We start from the raw sequence: 18,576 nt of genomic DNA on the forward strand, positions 1-18,576 counted from the left end.
TGGCTCTGCAACAGCAGCCTTCCCATGGTGTCTGTGACACACCTGCTTGTTGAAAAGAGCATTAAGGTCATAGAAAAAGAACAATGACTTCAAGAAGCCTTGGGAAGAAAGCGCTTTATGTAGAAACGCTGACTAAATGAGAGCCCTTGTAGCAAGGTAGGCAGGGATGTATCTGCATACTCCGTGTCATAGTATTGACATTAATCAGATGTCTCTGCAGGCTGAAGGTGTAAGTGCCTTGGCCTGGCCAGTGACTATGCCCTCACACTATGGAAAAGATGCTGGAAAGATCTATGGCCATTCAGATACCCAAACCTTCAGGCTTGTTAGTTAAGTGCAAGGACAAGAACTGAGGAAGATGGACACCTGTTGTATCCATGCTAGCTGTGTTTCCCTGCTGGCCTCTGTTAGAGATGGTGGTTGGGTAGAATGACTTTGGTCTGACCTAGTGTATCTGTTTTTATGGAGTCAGAGTTTGAGAAATGGTCTGCAGTTTTGCTGATAAGCAGAGACTTAAGTTTGTTTGATGCTTGGAAAAAAACCCAAAAAATAAATGGATAGAGTACCCCTGTGGGAACAGGACACTAAAAGGTACAAGTATGGCCGTACCAAAATTTAGGATATAGCATGTTGGTATGTATGGCTGCTGTGTGTCTCACATGATGGGACATGTGAATCCATGTTCCTCTTCCCAGCAGTGACTAGAAGTAGATGGTTGACAGTTTCTCCTGCATTGAAATGGCAGGCATAGGAACCATCTGTAGACTTCTTAACCATTTTTTCTTGGTGCTGTGGGTCAGGAATTAAGCCTTAAGATAGTTCAGGAGATTTGTCCAGTTGGGAAAGCAATAGGTTTTGATTCGTATGTATTTGAAAGTAGGAAGATTACCTACACAGTTACAAGGAATACCCTTTTTTCCGGATTGATACAAAGATCAGCTCTGCAGAAACACATTTGTTTATTGTACAGATCTTTTTTTAATTCTTCTTCCCCCCCTCCCATTGATGATATGCTTGTTAAAAAGCCTGGTTAGCTGGCATATAAAATATAGTGCCAGATCATTTTTACATAAAACCTGGGAAGAATAATAAAGACTATTAAATTTGAGAAGATCTCTTTAAATGCATGTTTTTCAGTTTGTAAAATCGTATTTAAATACCATTAAACAATTAACATGTTATTTCTTTGTAGGAAAAAGATGAAGTTATGTTTGACATGACAACTCACAATATAAATCCAAAAACTCAGATTAAGCAATCAAAAGAAAACATCTTGACTCAGGAATTGGATGTGATCAACAGCTCTGAAGAGAAGCAAGATTTGAAAAAACATTGCCAGCAAATGTTGGAAAATCATCAGACTCCTGATTCTCCAAAACACAATTTGAACATAGGCAAAGACACTTCAGAAGACTTCCAGAATTTCATTGCAGGTATGGCTTCATGGGGCTCACCTGAGATTGTGAGAAAGCAAGATATAAGCATGGAACTTCAACCAGTGCTTCATCTGACACCCTTTTCGGAAGTTGAAAGCACAGATTTGGAAGTTATGCACACCAGGTCATCCATGCAAGAAGATAATTCTGTATTGGTGGGATATTCTAACCTCTATGAAAATGGCAATGAGGAAGCAGCAGTGGGAGTAGATAGAAAATCTCCAGCTTTCTCTGAAAGTACCTACTCCGTTGATGACGACCAAGATATGGAGAAGATTTTAGTAAGTGATATTTCATGTCTGAATTCTAATTAAACAAGACTGCTCAGCTCTGTCCCCCTTGGATCATTGTTGGGCCATTAGCTTCAAGTAGTAGAAACTTACACACCAAGAGGGGTAGGTCCAGTAATGTTCTGGACATACGATTGTTAGTTCCTCTCTCACTGTCAGATAGTGGAGCAAATTCTGGCCTGTATTAAAACATTGTTTACCACTGCTTCTAATAATTGAAAACAGCCTTCCAAAACCTAAAATTGATCAAAAAGATGTTTACAGCAGGCTTTGTGTCCTGCACATCTATACACTGCTGATGTGGTGCCAGTGAAAATATGGGTATTGCTCATGTGCTCTCAGTAGATTTATTGAGAAGACTCTTCAAATCCATGTACTTTTGCAGTGACACTACATGGAAGTAACTGATGAATTTGTGATAATTCTTCATGTGCAAGTTATTGAGCTAAAACCTGTAGAACTTTTTTGCTACCACAGTACTCACTTTACTGTAATGGTTCTCCACTTACGAGTATCTGTTGTTGAGTGTTAGAAGAGGCTGTTTGAAAATCGGAAAATAGAGGGTTTTCTTTTTAATGTAAATATTTTATATATCTGTGTCTGTATCATTTCACAGGAAGATAAAGTCTGTACTTCAAAAAAATTAATCTTCTGGGTTTGTGCCTTGGTCATGAAGGGCAATCAATTATAAATATGTGTCTGTTTCTTAAGACTGTTGAAAAGGAGAAAAAAATGAGATGGAATGGGGTTCCAAAAGCACCAATATTGCATTCATCATGCTATTTGCCATCTCTAACACTGTAATCAAGTAGGCATTAGCTAAAATCTGCACTAGTAACAAAGTTGTTATAAATGCAGAAAACTCTACAGCTGGATTCAGAAAACTACTTTAACGTGACAAATTCTTTCCAAGCAGATGAGAGAAGCTGATAATCTGACTTTAACTCCTTCTGACTTACAAGACGATGTAAGATCAAGAGCATCTGCCACAGATGCCATGAGCGATGGATATGGCAGCAGTAAGTTTAACTTTGTAGATTCCTTTCACCTTTTACCTTCAGTGTAACAATATTATAAAGTTTCCTCTTTCTCCCATGTTTTTTTACTGTGGATCTTTTATTTGAAAGCTGTGCCATTGTTGGGTGGTTCTTTGTTTAGAACGACTTGTATATTTGTACTAGTGGAAGTCTGCTTTTACCTTTTCAGCTTTATACACTGAAAAAGAGACAATGGGTTTTAGCGAGTCTTGAATTAACTACAGCACTTCTCTGGTGCTAAAGGCACCTTACAACCTTTTTACTTTTGTAAGTAAAACCAACCAACTTCAGCTGACCTTGTGTTCATACTAGCAGGAGAAGTCAGTTATTTTGCAATTTTATCCTTGTTTCAAGTTCTTTTCATCTTTGTAACACTTTTGGGGGTGGGGTGCTGTCTCTTTCTTCAGATACCAGCTCAAACTTGGCAGCTAAACTAAAGCAGGAGCCACAAGCGTCAGACCACTTAGATGCTAGTTTCATGGCTTATCTGCGATACCGTGGAATGTTTCCAGATATTATGGAATCAATGAGAGAAAAGGAAATAATTTCACCACAACTGAAGGTAACGTGATTAATAAAAGCATGCCAGTAAATTAAAACTGAAACAGTGAAAATGAAATGCTAATATAAAATAGTTAGCTGCTACCTTTACACTGTAAACTGTTTGGTAATGGTTTAAACTTAAAGGTGATTATGGTTCTTGAGTTGTTTTTGCATCTCTTGTATGACAAATTTACTGACATTTGTCTTGCTTGTACTTGTTAAAATTTACAAAGTTTTGTTAGGACAGCACTGGTGATATTCCAAATTGTGGCGGTACAAGGACTGGTTGATCTTATCTATGTGTTTGTCTTGGAGGCTTTACAGAAAGCTGTTTCATAAATAAGCATAGCTAGCTGACATTGTGCTCGTCTGCCTGTCCTTGCTATTCTGATATGATGGAGAGCTGTGGAAGCACCACTGCAGGGTGTGGAGAGATCTTTCCGAGGTAATGCAAGAAGCATGAAGAATACACAGAAGACTGAGCAGTGACTGCTTACTCTAGTCAGTAAGACAAATTTAAGACAGTGTATGCCTGGGACTCTTTGGTTTCGTGCTGCAACTGAACGAGCTCTCAGGCACTCCAGGAATTCCATCTGGTAAAAGGGAGAAATTGAGTGTTCCAAATCATCTTTTGGATGAGGCTGGTGAGAAGTACAGGGATAAGTGCAGTAGGCTACAGTGAGTTTGAATACTTGAAGAAACTTCAGTAATAAGAAACTAGAAGAAATATGTTCCCTACAAAGTGAATGCTGTCTGCTAAAATGTTTAGCAGATTCTTTCAGCTTGCTCAGCAAAATGAAGGAAGATCTGTGCAATGAAGGAAGGCTGAGTTCAAACTCAAGCTGACTGACACAAGTAACTCACAAGATGCAGGAAACTGGACCTTTACCTCGGCTCAGGACAGAAGGAGGAACTTTCCCCCATCCTCTGAAGTGCTTCTTCATAACAGATATGATGGTCTGGTGTTGGAGGATGAAGAGCACATTGAGTAACTGACATGATCCAGGAAAAGCCAACCATGCAATCTTGATGAAACCACCCACTCGCATTAGGACAAATGCCACCAGAAAATCATGTAAAGTATTAGTGATTGGAGATTCCCATTTGCTGTCCAGACAATTTCTCTAGAGAATTTTGCTGCCTACCACGAGTTTGTATTCATGACATTACTGAGAGACTGCTAAGCCAATAGATTATCATCCACCCCTACTGTTCCATGTAGGGTCTAACAATACTGTAACAAGGTAACTTGGAACCATCAAAAGACACTATATGTCTCTTGGATCAATGTTAAAAGGATTGGGAGCACAGGTGATATTCTCCTCCATCCTCCCAGTCAGAAGAAGGGGTCCAGAACAGAGGATATAAACAGGTGAATGCCTGTCTGTGTAGCTGGTGCTGTACTCAGGATTTTGGTTTCTATAATCATAGATTTACCTTTGAGAAGCTGAGTCTGTTGGGAGTTGATGAGATTCCCCTGACTAAGTGGGACAAGAGTGTCTTCACCAATAAGCTGGCCAAATCTATAATGAGAGCTTTAAGTTAGACTTAGTGGAAGAAGGAGATTGAGTTTTGAGCAGTAGAGAAGAACCAGGGACTGCTGATGTATTAGGAACCAACGGGGAAATGTCTTTGAAATGCCTCAAAAACTGGGGCTTGTTCCTCAAAAAGGTGGCACAGTCAACAGCCCAAGTGAAGTGCCTCTGTACCAATGCACATAGCATGGGTAACAAACAAACAAGAGTTGGAAATCACTGTGCAGCTAGAAAGCTATGATCTGATTGCTATTACTGAAACTTGGTGGGACAAATCACATGAATGGAATGACGCAATCGATGACTATAAACTGTTTAGAAGAGACAGGGAAGGAAGGAGAGGCAGCAGGGTTTCTCTCTATGTAAAAAGAAAAAAAAAATGATAGTGCAGAGCCGTCTTTGAAAAACAGAGTAGAGTCAGGACCCTACGTTTTTTGAGAACAAGTTTTCAGTTGTGTAAGGAATTTGTGGATGGAACTCCCTGGGAAATGGCCCTCAGGAAAAAAAGGAGCAGGAGCTGGCAGCTATTTAAGGACGTCTTTCTTAGAGCACCAGAGCTTTCAATTCCCATATGCCAATCAGGCAAGGAAGGCAGGAGACAAGCATCGCTCAGGAAGGACTCCCTGGTAAAACTAAAATGTAAGAAGGAAATACACAGGCTGTGGTACCAGAGATACGTAAGTTGGGAAGAATATAGGGACACTGCCTGAATGTGTAGGGATGGGATCAGGAAAGCCAAGGCACAGTTAGAGGGGAATTTGCCAAGAAACGTGAGGAAGAATAATAAGAAGGGCTTCTACAAGTACCTTGGACAGCAAAGGAAGATTAAAGAAAAAGTGTGTGTATGTACACATGCACACATATGATAAATAAGACAGGAGAACTAGTGACAACTGACAAGGCTGAGGTACTTGGCAACTTTTTTTGCCAAGTTTTCACCAGCAGTTGTTCTTTTCACATCTTTAGTCCATGAACTTCAAGGCAGGGACTGAGGGAATAAAGTCCCTTCCGCTGTAAGAGAAGATCAGATTCAAGACCACTTGACGAACCTGGACATACACAAGTCCATGAGACCCAAAGAGATGAATTGCAGAGACTTCAGAAAATTGGCAGATGTAGTTGCCAGGCCACTCTCTTTGAAAAGTCGTGGCAGTCAGATGAAGTCTCCAGTGACTGGAGAAAAGGGAAACATCACACTCATTTTTAAAAAGCATAATAAGGAGGACTCTGGGAACAACTGACCTTTCAGCCTCAACTCAGTGCCCAGCAAGATCAGGAAACACTTTCTCCTGGAACTTATGTTGACACACATGGAACACAGGAAGGTGATTAGGTACAGTCAGCCTGGCTTCATTCAAGGGTAGATTGTGCCTGACTAATCATAGAATCATAGAATGGTTAGGGTTGGAAGGGACCTTAAAGATCATCTAGTTCCAGCCCCTCTGCCATGGGCAGGGAAACCCTCCACTACACCAGGTTGCCCAAAGCCTTGTCGAACCTGGCCTTGAACACTGCCAGGGATAGGGCATCCACAACTTCTCTGGGCAACCTGTTCCACTGCCTCACCACCCTCAGAGTGAAAAATTTCTTTCTTATGTCTAACCTAAATCTGCCCTCTTTCAGTTTAAATCCATTGCCCCTTGTCCTATCACTACACAACCTTGTAAATAGTCCCTCTCCAGCTTTCCTGTAGGCCCCCTTTAGGTACTGGAAAGCTGCTCTAAGATCGCCCCGGAGCCTTCTCTGCTCCAGGCGGAACAGTCCCAACTCTCTCAGCCTGTCTTCATAGCAGAGGTGCTCCAGCCCTCAGATCATCTTCATGGCCCTCCTCTGGACTCGTTCCAGTAGCTCCATGTCCTTCTTGTGTTGGGGACCCCAGAGCTGAACGCAGTATTCCAGGTGGGGTCTCACGAGAGCTGAGTAAAGAGGCAGAATCACTTCCCTCGACCTGCTGCCCACGCTCCTTTTGATACAGCCCAGGATACGGTTGGCTTTCTGGGCTGCCGGTGCACATTGCCGGCTCATGTTGAGCTTCTCATCCACCAGCACTCCCAAGTCCTTCTCCTCAGGGCTGCTCTCAATCCATTCTCTGCCCAGCCTGTACTTGTGCATGGGATTGCCCTGACCCACATGCAGGACCTTGCACTTGGCCTTGTTGAACTTCATGAGGTTCTCACAGGCCCACCTCTTCAGCCTGTCAAGGTCCCTCTGGATGGCATCCCTTCCCTCCAGCATGTCCACAACACCACACAACTTGGTGTCATCTGCAAACTTGTTGAGGGTGCGCTCAATCCCACTGTCCATGTCTCCAACAACGATGTTAAATAGCACTGGCCCCAGTACTGACCCCTGAGGAACACCACTCGTTACAGGCCTCCACGTGGACATTGAACCGTTGACCACAACTCTTTGAGTGCGACCATCCAGCCAATTCCTTATCCACCGAGTGGTCCATCCATCAAAACCACGTCTTTCCAGTTTAGAGATGAGGATGTCATGTGGGACAGTATCAAATGCTTTGGATAAGTCCAGGTAGACAATGTCAGTTGCTCTTCCCCTATCCATCAATGCCATAACCTCATCATAGAAGGCCACCAAATTAGTCAGGCAGGATTTGCCCTTAGTGAAGCCATGTTGGCTGTCACCAATCACCTCCTTGTTTTCTATGTGCCTTAGCGTAGTCGCCAGGAGGATCTGCTCCATGATCTTGCCAGGCACAGAGGTGAGACTGCCTGGCCTGTAGTTCCCTGGGTCTTCTTTTTTCCCCTTTTTAAAGATGGAGGTTATGTTTCCCTTTTTCCAATCATTGAGAACTTCACCAGACTGCCACGACTTCTGAAATATGATGGATAGTGGCTTAGCAACTTCATCTGCCAGTTCCCTCAGGACCCGCGGATACACCTCATCAGGTCCCATGGACTTGTCCACCTTCAGGTTCTTTAGATGGTCTCGAACCTGATCTTCTCCTACAGTGGGCGGTTCTTCATTCTCCCAGTCCCTGCCTTTGCCTTCCGTGACTTGGGCCATGCCGCTAGAGCTCTTGCCAGTGAAGACTGAGGCAAAGAAGTCATTGAGAACCTCAGCCTTCTCCATATCCTAGGTGGCCACATCTCCCGTTTCCTTCTGGAGAGGGCCTACATCTTCCCTGGATCTCTTTTTATCACTGACATATCTATAGAAGCCTTTCTTGTTGCCCTTGATGTCCCTGGCCAGGTTTAACTCTATCAGGGCTTTGGCTTTCCTAACCTGATCTCTGGTTACTCAGACAATTTCTCTGTTTTCTTCCCAGGCTACCTGTCCTTGCTTCCACCCCCTATAGGCTTTCTTTTTGTCCGAGTTGGTCCAGGAGCTCCTTATTCATCCATGTGGGCCTCCTGGTGTTCCTACCTGACTTTCTCTTTGTTGGGATGCACCGCTCCTGAGCTTGGAGGAGGTGATCCTTGACTATTAACCAGATTTCTTGGGCCCCTCTTCCCTCCAGGGCCTCATCCCATTGTACTCCAGCGAGGAGATCCTTGAAGAGGCCAAAGTCTGCTTTCCTGAAATCCGGGGTAGTGAGCCTGCTATGCACCCTCCTTGCTTCCCTAAATATCTTGAATTCTACCATTTCATGATCACTGCAGCCAAGGCTGTCCTTGAGCATCACGTTCCCCACCAGCCCTTCATTGTTAGTGAGAAGAAGGTCCAGCATAGCACCTCTCCTCGTTGGTTCCTCTACCACTTGGAGAAGGAAGTTATCATCCATGCATTCCAGGAACCTCCTGGATTGCCTGTGCCTTGCTGTGTTGTCCTTCCAACAGATATCGGGGTGGTTGAAGTCCCCCATGAGGACCAGGGCTCGTGAACGTGAGGCTGCTCCTATCTGTCTGTAGAGGGCCTCATCCACTCGGTCCTCCTGGTCAGGTGGTCTGTAGCAGACCCCTACTACTACGTCCCCTGTCCCTGCTCTGCCTTTAATCCTAACCCGTAAGCTCTCAGTCGGGACCTCATTCGTCCCCAGGTGCAGCTCCATGCACTCTAGCTGATCCTTGACATAGAGGGCAACTCCTTCTCCTCTTCTTCCTTGCCTGTCCTTCCTAAAGAGCCTGTACCCTTCTATTCTGACACTCCAGTCATAGGAGTCATCCCACCACGTCTCCGTGATGCCAATAAGATCGTATTCCAACAGGCGTGCACACACTTCTAACTCCTCTTGCTTATTCCCCATGCTGCGCGCATTGACATAAAGGCATTTAAGTTGGGCCCCAGATGAACCTGACTTCCTGGCTGGAGCAGCTGGAATTCCTTTCTTCTGTTCTACAGGTACTTCCAGCATATCTTTATCATTCTTGATATTCCCCCCTTCCCCCTTCAAATCTAGTTTAAAGCCCTGCCAATGAGCCCTGCTAGTTTTTGCACTAAGTCCCTGGTTCCCCTCTGAGAAAGGCAAGTCCCATCCAGTGCCATCAGACCTGGTTCAGCGACAGCCTCCCCATGATCAAAGAAACCAAATTTCCGTTGATGGCACCAGCCTTTGAGCCATCTGTTAATCAAGTCTGTTTTTCTGTTCCTTTCTATATTCTTTCCTGCCACTAAAGGGATTGAAAAAAACACTACCTGGGCTCCTGACCCTTCAACCAATCGCCCCAATGCCCTAAAGTCCCTTTTGATGGCCTTTGGACTTCTCTCTGTTACCTCATCAGTACTGACCTGCATGACCAGTAATGGATAATAATCAGAGGGCCGTACCAGACCAGGGAGTTTCCTAGTGACGTCCCTGACCCGGGCCCCAGGGAGGCAGCAGACTTCCCTGTGGGTTGGGTCTGGTTGACATATTGGTCCCTCTGTTCCCTTCAGAAGGGAATCACCTATGACAATTACCCTCCTTTTTTTTTTTAACAGAGGCAGTCAGAAATCGTGGAGCAGACTGACTCCCCTTAGGCAACCCTCCGTGTGGCCCCTCATCTATATTTTCCTCTTTTGATGAGGTTTTAATGCCAACGGCAGTCCGACCCGGCTTTGGAGACACCTCCAAGCAGGGACAGCCATCACCCTCCCTGTCATCCAGTTCCCCTTGCAGAGCACTGTACCTGTTCCATAAGGACACCTGGGGGGCGAGGGAATTGCCAGGCAATTGCTCTTGCCACGCCGTGCAGGGACCTTGTGCCATTGCTCCCTGTCCCCTAATTCCTCACGTTCCCTGATCCCCTTTTAATCTGATGGCCTTCTGTGATAAATTGGCTGGATTGGTGGACAAGGGAAAAGCAAGTGATGTCATCTATCTGGGCTTCCATTAGGCCTTTGATATGGTCCTCAACAACATTCTTCTCTCTAAATTGGAAAGAAATGGATTTGGTGGATGGATAAGGAATTGGCTGGATGGCCGCATACAAAGGGTTACAGTCGACAGCTTGATGTCCCAGTGATAGTCAGTAAGGAGTGGTGTCCCTCAAGGGTCTGTACTGGGACTAATACTATTTAATATCTTAATGACATCAACAGTGGGATTGACTGTCCCCTCAGCAAGTTTGTGGATGACACCAAATTGAGTAGTGTGTTTGACATTCCTGAGGGACAGAATGCCATCCCGAGGGATCTGGGCAGGCTGGAGGAGTGGGCCTGTGTGTACTCCATGAGGTTCAACAAGGCCAAGTGCAAGGTCCTGCACCTTGGTTGGGGCAATCCCAAGCATTAGTACAGACTAGGGGATGGAGGGATTGAAAGCAGCCCTGTGGAAAAGGACTTCGGGGTACTGGTGGATGAGAAATTGGATGTGAGCTGGGACTGTGTGCTCACAGCCCAGAAAGCCAACCATATCCTGGGCTGCATCCAAAGAAGCGTGGCCAGCAGGTTGCAGGGAGTGACTTTGCCCCTCTGTTCTGCTCTGATGAGACCACACCTGGAGTACTGCATCCAGCTCTGGAGTCCTCAGCACAGGAAAGACACAGACCTGTTTGAGCAGGTCCAGAGGAGGACCACAAAAATGGTGAGGGGGTGGAACACCTCTCCTATGGAGAGAGGCTGAGAAAGTTGGGGTTGTTGAGTCTGGAGAAGAGAAGGCTTTAGAGAGATCTTCTTGTGGCCTTTCAATATATGAGGTTTATAAGAAAGATGGAGAAAGATGTCTACACTACAAGATCTGTAGTGACAGGATGTGATAGTTTGATGTGGGGGAGGGGGTTCTGGTGGTAGGAGAGGGGATTTGCTCCCTGTGCCACCAGATCGGATTCCCATCACCCTCGGGGTTGAGACAATCATTGGCACCTCTGCGAATTGCCCTATTTAAGTTGGGACAAAGGAACAGAAAAAGTGCTTTTGCCCAGGAGTGAGGAGAAGGGAGGAGGGCACTGCCCTCGCTCCTTGGCCCCGGCCGGGCGGCTGCCTGTGCCAGGCTGGTGCCACGTGCTCAAGATGGCAGCAGCGGAGCCAGCTGGGAAACTCGGGCAGAGCCCTGCTCCCAGGGTGCCCGCTGGGCCAAGTTTACCCAGAGAGAACGGAGATCTGAGAGAAACAGCCACACCGACACCAGGTCAGTGAAGATGAAGCGGGAGGAGAGGTGTACTGGAGCTGAGTTTCCCTTGCAAACTGGTGGTGAGATTGCAAGTGGCCTCCTTGCAACCATGACGGTCCTCGGGGGAGCAGAGACCCACTCGCGGCCAGTGGAAATGCCCACATCGGGGAAGAGATGCCTGAGCGAGGTCGTGGAGCATGGGATGCACGACGAGGTACTGTTAATAATGGAGCATGGGATGCACTACGAGGTAGTGAGGCATCTGGAGTCCGTGGGACGACCAATGCCAAAGCGAGTGGTCACAACTCCCTAAGAATCCAAGACTGGTAAAGCCCGAACTGGAGCAATCTGATGGGGAAGGATTGCATCTTGCAGGTAGGACTCACGTTGGAGAAGTTTAGGGATTTTCCTCGTGAGTAGGGGATCCACTGAATCAAGGGAAAATGGTGTAAGGACTCTTCCTCCTTTAAGAAAGGAGCGGCAGTAACAACATGGATTAACTGACCTGCACTCCCCCATTCCCTGTCCCCCTGAGCCGCTGGGGGGCAGGTAGAGCTGGGAACAAAAGGAAAGGGGAGTGGGGAGGTGTTGTTTTTAAGATCTGGCCTTGTTTTCTCTTTATCCTCTCAAGTAACCGGTTTTTGGTTCCCTTTGTCCTTGTTAAGCAACTGTTAATAAATTGTTTTGTTTTAAGAAGAGTGGAGTTTGTTTTGCCCGGGACCATGGTTGGTGGGTGCTCCCTCTGTTCTTGTCTCGACCCTCAGTTCCTTTTATTATAAAACTATGACACAGGAGTAGGAGCAACAGTTTTAAACTGAAAGAGGGTAGATTTAGATTGGACATAAGTAAGACATTCTTCATGATGAGGATGATGTGTCACTGGAACAGGTTGCCTAGAGAAGCTGTGGATGGCCCCCTCCTTGGAAGTTTTCAAAATTACGATTGGTTGAAGCTTTGAGCAACCTGATCTAATGAAAGATGTCTCCATGCCTGTGGCAGGGGGATTGGACTAGATGGTCTTTAAAGGTCACTTCCAACCTACAACATTTCTGTGATTCTGTATCTAAAAAAATAATAGTTCACAAAGAGCATAATTTTATAGACTTCATGGAAGAGATGAATTTTATTTTATTTTAAGAAACATAATTTTTTTTAATTTAGTTTCATTCATGGATCACCAATCTAGACTTGACTGGCTGTAAGATGTGAGTGCATATTCCAGTTTAGTTGGAACACATTAGTTTGCTACTGTCGTTAATTTTTATAAAAGGTTTTGATCGTTTAGCATTGGCTCTAGAAATAATCACTATTTTGATTCCAGTGACAGAAAAGCAACTCAAGTTAGTTCAAAAGCTAAGCCATTCTGAAAAGTGCAAAGAAAGAATATCAAGAGTTAAAGAAAAGTACTTTGTGGTTGTGTTAAAGTGAGTAGCAATGAGAAACAACTCCACATTGAGCCTGGGATATTTCTGATGAGATGTATGTAGAAAAGGATATAAATCTCCAGTGACCTTCCTTGAAAAGAGACCAGGAAACATCTGTGCATGATGTAATAGTTTGTGAACAGGGAATTTATTTAGAAGAGATTATTTTGCCTGACAATGTCAGAGGAAACAATTTCCACTGTGTAAGTTAAGACTGCATATTTTGGGAGATGTTATTTGTACATAATCTGCTAAATTAAAGCTTGTCTAAATACGTAATTGAGTTTTCCGACATCACTGGGGTTTAGTAACATGGCTTCGGACTGATAGAATTTAATTTATTCCCAGGAAAGTTAGCTAAAAAGCTAAAAAACAACAAAGATAAAGCACAGGTCTTTGGCTTAATTGCATATTAGCATGTTGATGTGCACAGCGATAAAATGCCCTGGCTGAGGCTGCCGTTTGTACTTTAACATTGGCAGTACAGTATTTAATAATACAGTGGCCTCTGTAATTTAAGAATACAGTGGCCTCTGTAAGGGGCTGGAAAATAAAACTTATGGGGAGCGGCTGAGGGAGTTGGGGCTGTTTAGCCTGGAGAAGAGGAGGCTGAGAGAAGACCTGATTATGGCCTACAAATACTTGAGAAGGGATGGTGGGGAGGTGGGGGAAGGGCACTTTACATTAGTGATGGGTGATAGAACAAGAGGAAATGGATATAAGTTTAGTCAGGGGAGGTTCAGGTTGGATGTTAGAAAGTATTTCTTCTCTGAAAGGGTTGTCAGCCACTGGAATAGGCTGGCCAGGGAGGTGGTTGAGTCCCCATGCCTGGATGTGTTTAAGAAAAGGGTGGATGAACTACTTAAGGATATGGTTTAATGGGAGATTAGGGACAGTTGGACTGGATGATCTCTAAGGTCTTTTCCAACCTAGAAATCTATGAAATGAAATCTATGAAATATTGACCTCAGTTGTTAGAAGATAAAACTGGTAACTGTTTGCTCACTCCATATGTGTGTATATATAATATATATGTGTGTGTATTCTCAGTTTATTAAGCATGCTGAGTAGCACGGCAGACCTATGTGCCTTTGTCTGTATCACAGCCTTCCTATTTTTGTTGTCTAATGCTATCTTATCCTACTCTTGCACTGTCAGGGTGCTGATGCCTGTTTCCTAATATTATGCATTATGGTTTTTTTTTCCTTCTCAGACTGTGCTGAAGATGGTATATGAGGAGAGTCGCAAAATATTGGCTTTGTCAGAACACACCTTTGGTTTTAGGGAGCTGAAAAATGTTCACCAGACCACAGCGGTGATGGAGGGATGGCAGAAGGAAGGCTTGGCCTTACTGGATGCTATACAGTCACTGAAAGATTACCTTAGCAAGGTGGCAGATGGAGGAGACAAGGTATGACAATAAAAATACCCTTTAAAGCAAGGTAACCAGGGGTTTTTTTATGTATGTAGAAATGCATGTTGTTATATAGTTAGTGTGTGTGTGTGCATGTATGTGTATATGTATATATGTATGAGGAGCAAGGGATTCTTTCCTGTCTGGATTTGAATAGGCCTCTTCAAACATCTTTAGTCTGTTTAAATTAACAGATAGGCATACTCTTACACAGTAATGATATCAAAGACAGTGGGTTAGAGATTGAGAGATGCCATATTAAAAAAGTACGTATTTTTTTAACAGGAACATTCAGATATTGCTACTGACTGGAGAGGAGAACTTCTGCAAGCAGTACAGAGCGTGTTTGAGAAGGAGAGAAACGTGTTGCAAATTGACTTGAAGTCTCACTTCTCCAATCCTGGACCTGGTGGTGACGGTTCATTAGTGGAAAAACTGGAGTATATCATGAAACAACAAGTAAGAAAACCTCTTAAAGTGTTATGCCCATAAATCATTTCTTGTATTCCCTTGTATTGTTTTAAGGTTTTACAGTTTTATTACTTCTGTTGTTAAATCTTACTTTGTGCATTAATCCAGATTGTGTGAGATCCGTAGGCTTCTACAGTTTATGTTGGTACCATTTTTCTCAAACTTTGTATATTGCGTTACAAAACCTATTGATTATTTTAGCTGGCATCCACAAAAAAAAGTGACCAGGAGATCATAATAGTGAAAAGGAAACATGTCAAGGACCAGCTGGAGTGCGTGGAGCTCCTCCTGGGGATGGATGAGGAGCCAACTGAGAGCTTATGGGTCAGGGTTAAAAGGAGGATAGGGACAGCTGACATTACAGTGGGGGTCTGCTACAGGCCATCTGACCAGGAAGACGAAGTGGATGAGGCTCTCTATAGACAGATAGGAGCAGCCTCATGTTCATGAGCCCTGGTCCTCATGGGGGACTTCAACCACCCCGATATCTGTTGGAGGGACAACACAGCAGGGCATAGGCAATCCATGAGTTTCCTGGAATGTATTGATGATAACTTCCTATTCCAAGTGGTAGAGGAACCAACGAGGAGAGGTGCTTTGCTGGACCTTGTTCTCACCAACAAGAAGGGCTGGTGGGGAACTCAAAGCTCAGGGGCAGCCTTGACTGCAGTGACCATGAAATGGTGGAGTTCAAGATCCTTAGGGAGGCAAGGAGGGTGCACAGCAAGCTCACTACCCTGGATTTCAGGAGAGCAGACTTCGGCCTCTTCAGGGATCTGTTTGGTACAGTACCATGGGATAAAGCCCTGGAGGGAAGAGGGACCCAAAAAAGTTGGTTAATATTCAAGGATCACCTCCTCCAAGCTCAGGTGCGGTGCATCCCACCATAGTCAGGCATAAGTGCTGAGCGGCCTGCATGGATCAAAAGGAGCTCCTGGACCAACTCAAACACAAAAAGGAAGACTACAGAGGGTAGAAGCAAGGACAGGTAGCCTGGGAGGAATACAGACAAATTGTCCGAACAGCCAGGGATCAAGTTAGGAAAACTAAAGCCCTCAAAGAATTATATCTCAGCAGAGACATCAAGGGCAACAAGAAAAGCTTCTATAGATATGTCAGTGATAAAAAGAGAACCAGGGAAAATGTGGGCCTTCTCCAGAAGGAAACGGGAGACCTGGTTACCCGGGATATGGAGAAGGCTGAGGTACTCAATGACTTTTCTGCTGCAGTCTTATTGGCAAGAGCTCCAGCTGCACAGCCCAAGTCACAGAAGGCAAAGGCAGGGACTGGGAGAATGAAGAACCACCCACTTGTTCTGGGTTTGCTGGAGGGGCTGCAGAAACAGCCCCTGTAAGTAGCTGTGAAAAAAAGCTTAATGTGCTGGCTTTACGTGATGGGGTTTGACAGCTTGGGAGGGGCTGTGGAAACGGCCCCTGTAAGTAGCGTGAAAGGCTTCTCTGGCTCTGAAACTGGTCGGACAGGTGAGACCCTCCCCATCCCCTCAGGCCAGGGCTGAGCCAATCAGCACCTCTGCAAATGCTATATTTAAGATGGGGACAAAGGAGCCCGAAGGGAGGCTGGACCTACACTGAAGAGAGCAGGGAGGTGGGGGCTGGCCCCCCCTGGTCTCCTGGGCCCACACTGGGCCACCACTACCCGACTGGAGATGACTGCAGCGACGTGGCTTGGAGAGCTCCGAAGCACCTCACTCCAAGGGACACCCTCGTGGTAGCGTAGCTGCCTGCTGGGCTAAACCACAACACCACTGTAGGAGAAGATCAGGTTCGAGACCATCTAAGTCTAAAGGTGGACGAGTCCATGGGACCTGATGCGATGCATCTGTGAGTCCTGAGGGAACTGGCAGGTGAAGTTGCTATGCTGCTGTCCATCATATTTGAGAAGTTGTCTCAGTCTGGTGAAGTTCCCACTGACTGGAAAAGGGGAAACATAGCCCCCATTTTTAAAAATGGAAAAAAGGAATACCTGGTGAATGACACGCCAGTCAGTCTCACCTCTGTGCCCGGCAAGATCATGGAGCAGATCCTTCTGGCAACTATGCTAAGGCACATGGAAAACGTGGAGGTGATTAGTAACAGTCAGTATGGCTTCACGAAGGGCAAATCCTGCCTGACAAATTTGTTGGCCTTCTACAGTAGGGTTATAGAGTTGATGGATAAGGGAAGAGCAACTGACATCATCTGCCTGGACTTGTCCAAAGCATTTGACACTGTCCTACACGACATCCTTGTCTCTAAACTGGAGAGACATGGTTTTGATGGGGGGATCACTTGGTGCATAAGGAATTGCCTGGATGGTTGCACTCAAAGAGTTGTGGTCAATGGCTCAATGTCCAAGTGGAGGCCAGTGATGAGTAGTGTTCCTCAGGGGTCAGTACTGGGGCCAGTGCTGTTTAACGTCTTTGTCGGTGACATGGACAGTGGGATCGAGTGCACCCTCAGCAAGTTTGGTGATGGCACCAAGTTGTGTGGTGTTGTGGGCACGCTGGAGAGGTGGGCCTGTGAGAACCTCATGAAGTTCAACAAGGCCAAGTGCAAGGTCCTGCATGTGGCTCAGGGCAATCTCAAGTATAAGTACAGGCTGGGTGGAGAATGGATTGAGAGCAGCCCTGAGGAGAAGGACTTAGGGGTGCTGGTGGATGAGAAGCTCAACATGAGCCAGCAACATGCACTGGCAGCCCAGAAAGCCAACTGTGTCCTGGGCTGCATCCAAAGCAGCGTGGGCAGCAGGTCGAGGGAGGGGTTTCTGCCCCTCTACTCTGCTCTCGTGAGACCCCACCTGGAATACTGTGTTCAGCTCTGGAGTCCCCAACACAAGGACATGGAGCCGTTGGAGCCTGTCTAGAGGAGGCCACGAAGATGATCAGAGGGCTGGAGCACCTCTGCTATGAAGACAGGCTGAGAGAGTTGAGGTGGTTCAGCCAGGAGAAGAGAAGGCTCCAGGGAGAGCTTCTAGCAGCCTTCCAGTACTTAAAGGGGGCCTACAGGAAAGCTGGAGAGGGACTTTTTACAAGGGCCTGTAGTGATAGGACAAGGGGTAATGGCTTTAAACTGAAAGATTAATTATAAGGAAGACATTTTTCCCTTTGAGGGTGGTGAGGCACTGGAACAGGTTGCCCAGAGAAGCTGTGGCTGCCTCATCCCTGGAAGTGTTCAAGGCAGATTTGAATGAGGCTTTGAGCAACTTGGTCTAATGGAAGGTGTCGCTGCTCATGGAAGGTGAGTTGGAAGTATACGATCTTTGAGGCTCCTTCCAACCCAAACCATTCTATGATTCTACGATTTTATGAAATATTTAATAAAAAGGGAAGGAAGAGAAGAATTCTGTCTAGAGCTTCACAGACTTCTCTTGCAAAGGGTATATATTGCACAAACTCTGAATCAGTTTGGAATTTTTTGCTGATAATATTTATTTTTTTGCTTCAGACCAAATTGTTTGTCATAAATATGATGTATAAACTATTATTAATAACTATTACTCTATTTGGGATCTAGTGAAGTGGGTTTTTTCTTTTTTTACTTAATGTTAACATGAAGCATGTTGCCTGCATATAAGGCTTGTACTGCAATGGTTTCTCTAGGGTTCATCTTTATAAAAAATTTGGGATTAGCCTTGTAGATTTAATAGGACTTGGTTTGTTTTCAGGAGGAGCAGAGGCAGATGGTTGTAGAGCACCTTTTCTCCTCAGACCGGAATAGCTTGCTGTCTGAAATACAGGACCTCCGAGCTCAGCTGCGCATGACACACCTTCAGAACCAGGAGAAGCTACAGCAGCTACAGGAAACCCTTACCAATGTAGAAGACCATGGGAGCAAACAAGAACACCACCTTCGAAGGCAAGGTAGTAATTGCCAAGTTCTTGTTATCTGGTCTTCTATATCAGTTCTTTCTCTTTTTGCCTAGAAAATAAAAGGCAAA

The 18,576-nt window shown here is 45.2% G+C and overlaps 1 protein-coding gene across 2 annotated transcripts in view; it reads left to right on the forward strand.

Moving 5' to 3' along the window:
* Nucleotides 1–18,576, forward strand: part of PCNT (pericentrin) — a 128,927-nt gene that overhangs the window by 90,723 nt on the left and 19,628 nt on the right. Inside the window, exons 38-43 of one of the 2 annotated variants that reach the window (XM_086616121.1) lie at nucleotides 1,193–1,717; nucleotides 2,640–2,745; nucleotides 3,171–3,325; nucleotides 13,969–14,166; nucleotides 14,455–14,628; nucleotides 18,304–18,499. In XM_086616121.1, the coding sequence (XP_086472247.1) occupies nucleotides 1,193–1,717; nucleotides 2,640–2,745; nucleotides 3,171–3,325; nucleotides 13,969–14,166; nucleotides 14,455–14,628; nucleotides 18,304–18,499 (1,354 nt within the window). The remainder of the gene's footprint in view (nucleotides 1–1,192; nucleotides 1,718–2,639; nucleotides 2,746–3,170; nucleotides 3,326–13,968; nucleotides 14,167–14,454; nucleotides 14,629–18,303; nucleotides 18,500–18,576) is intronic. The other variant, XM_086616122.1, reaches the window with a different exon arrangement.

This window comes from Tauraco erythrolophus, chromosome 8, assembly GCF_009769465.1.
Source record: "Tauraco erythrolophus isolate bTauEry1 chromosome 8, bTauEry1.pri, whole genome shotgun sequence".
Classification (NCBI taxonomy): Eukaryota; Metazoa; Chordata; class Aves; order Musophagiformes; family Musophagidae; genus Tauraco; species Tauraco erythrolophus.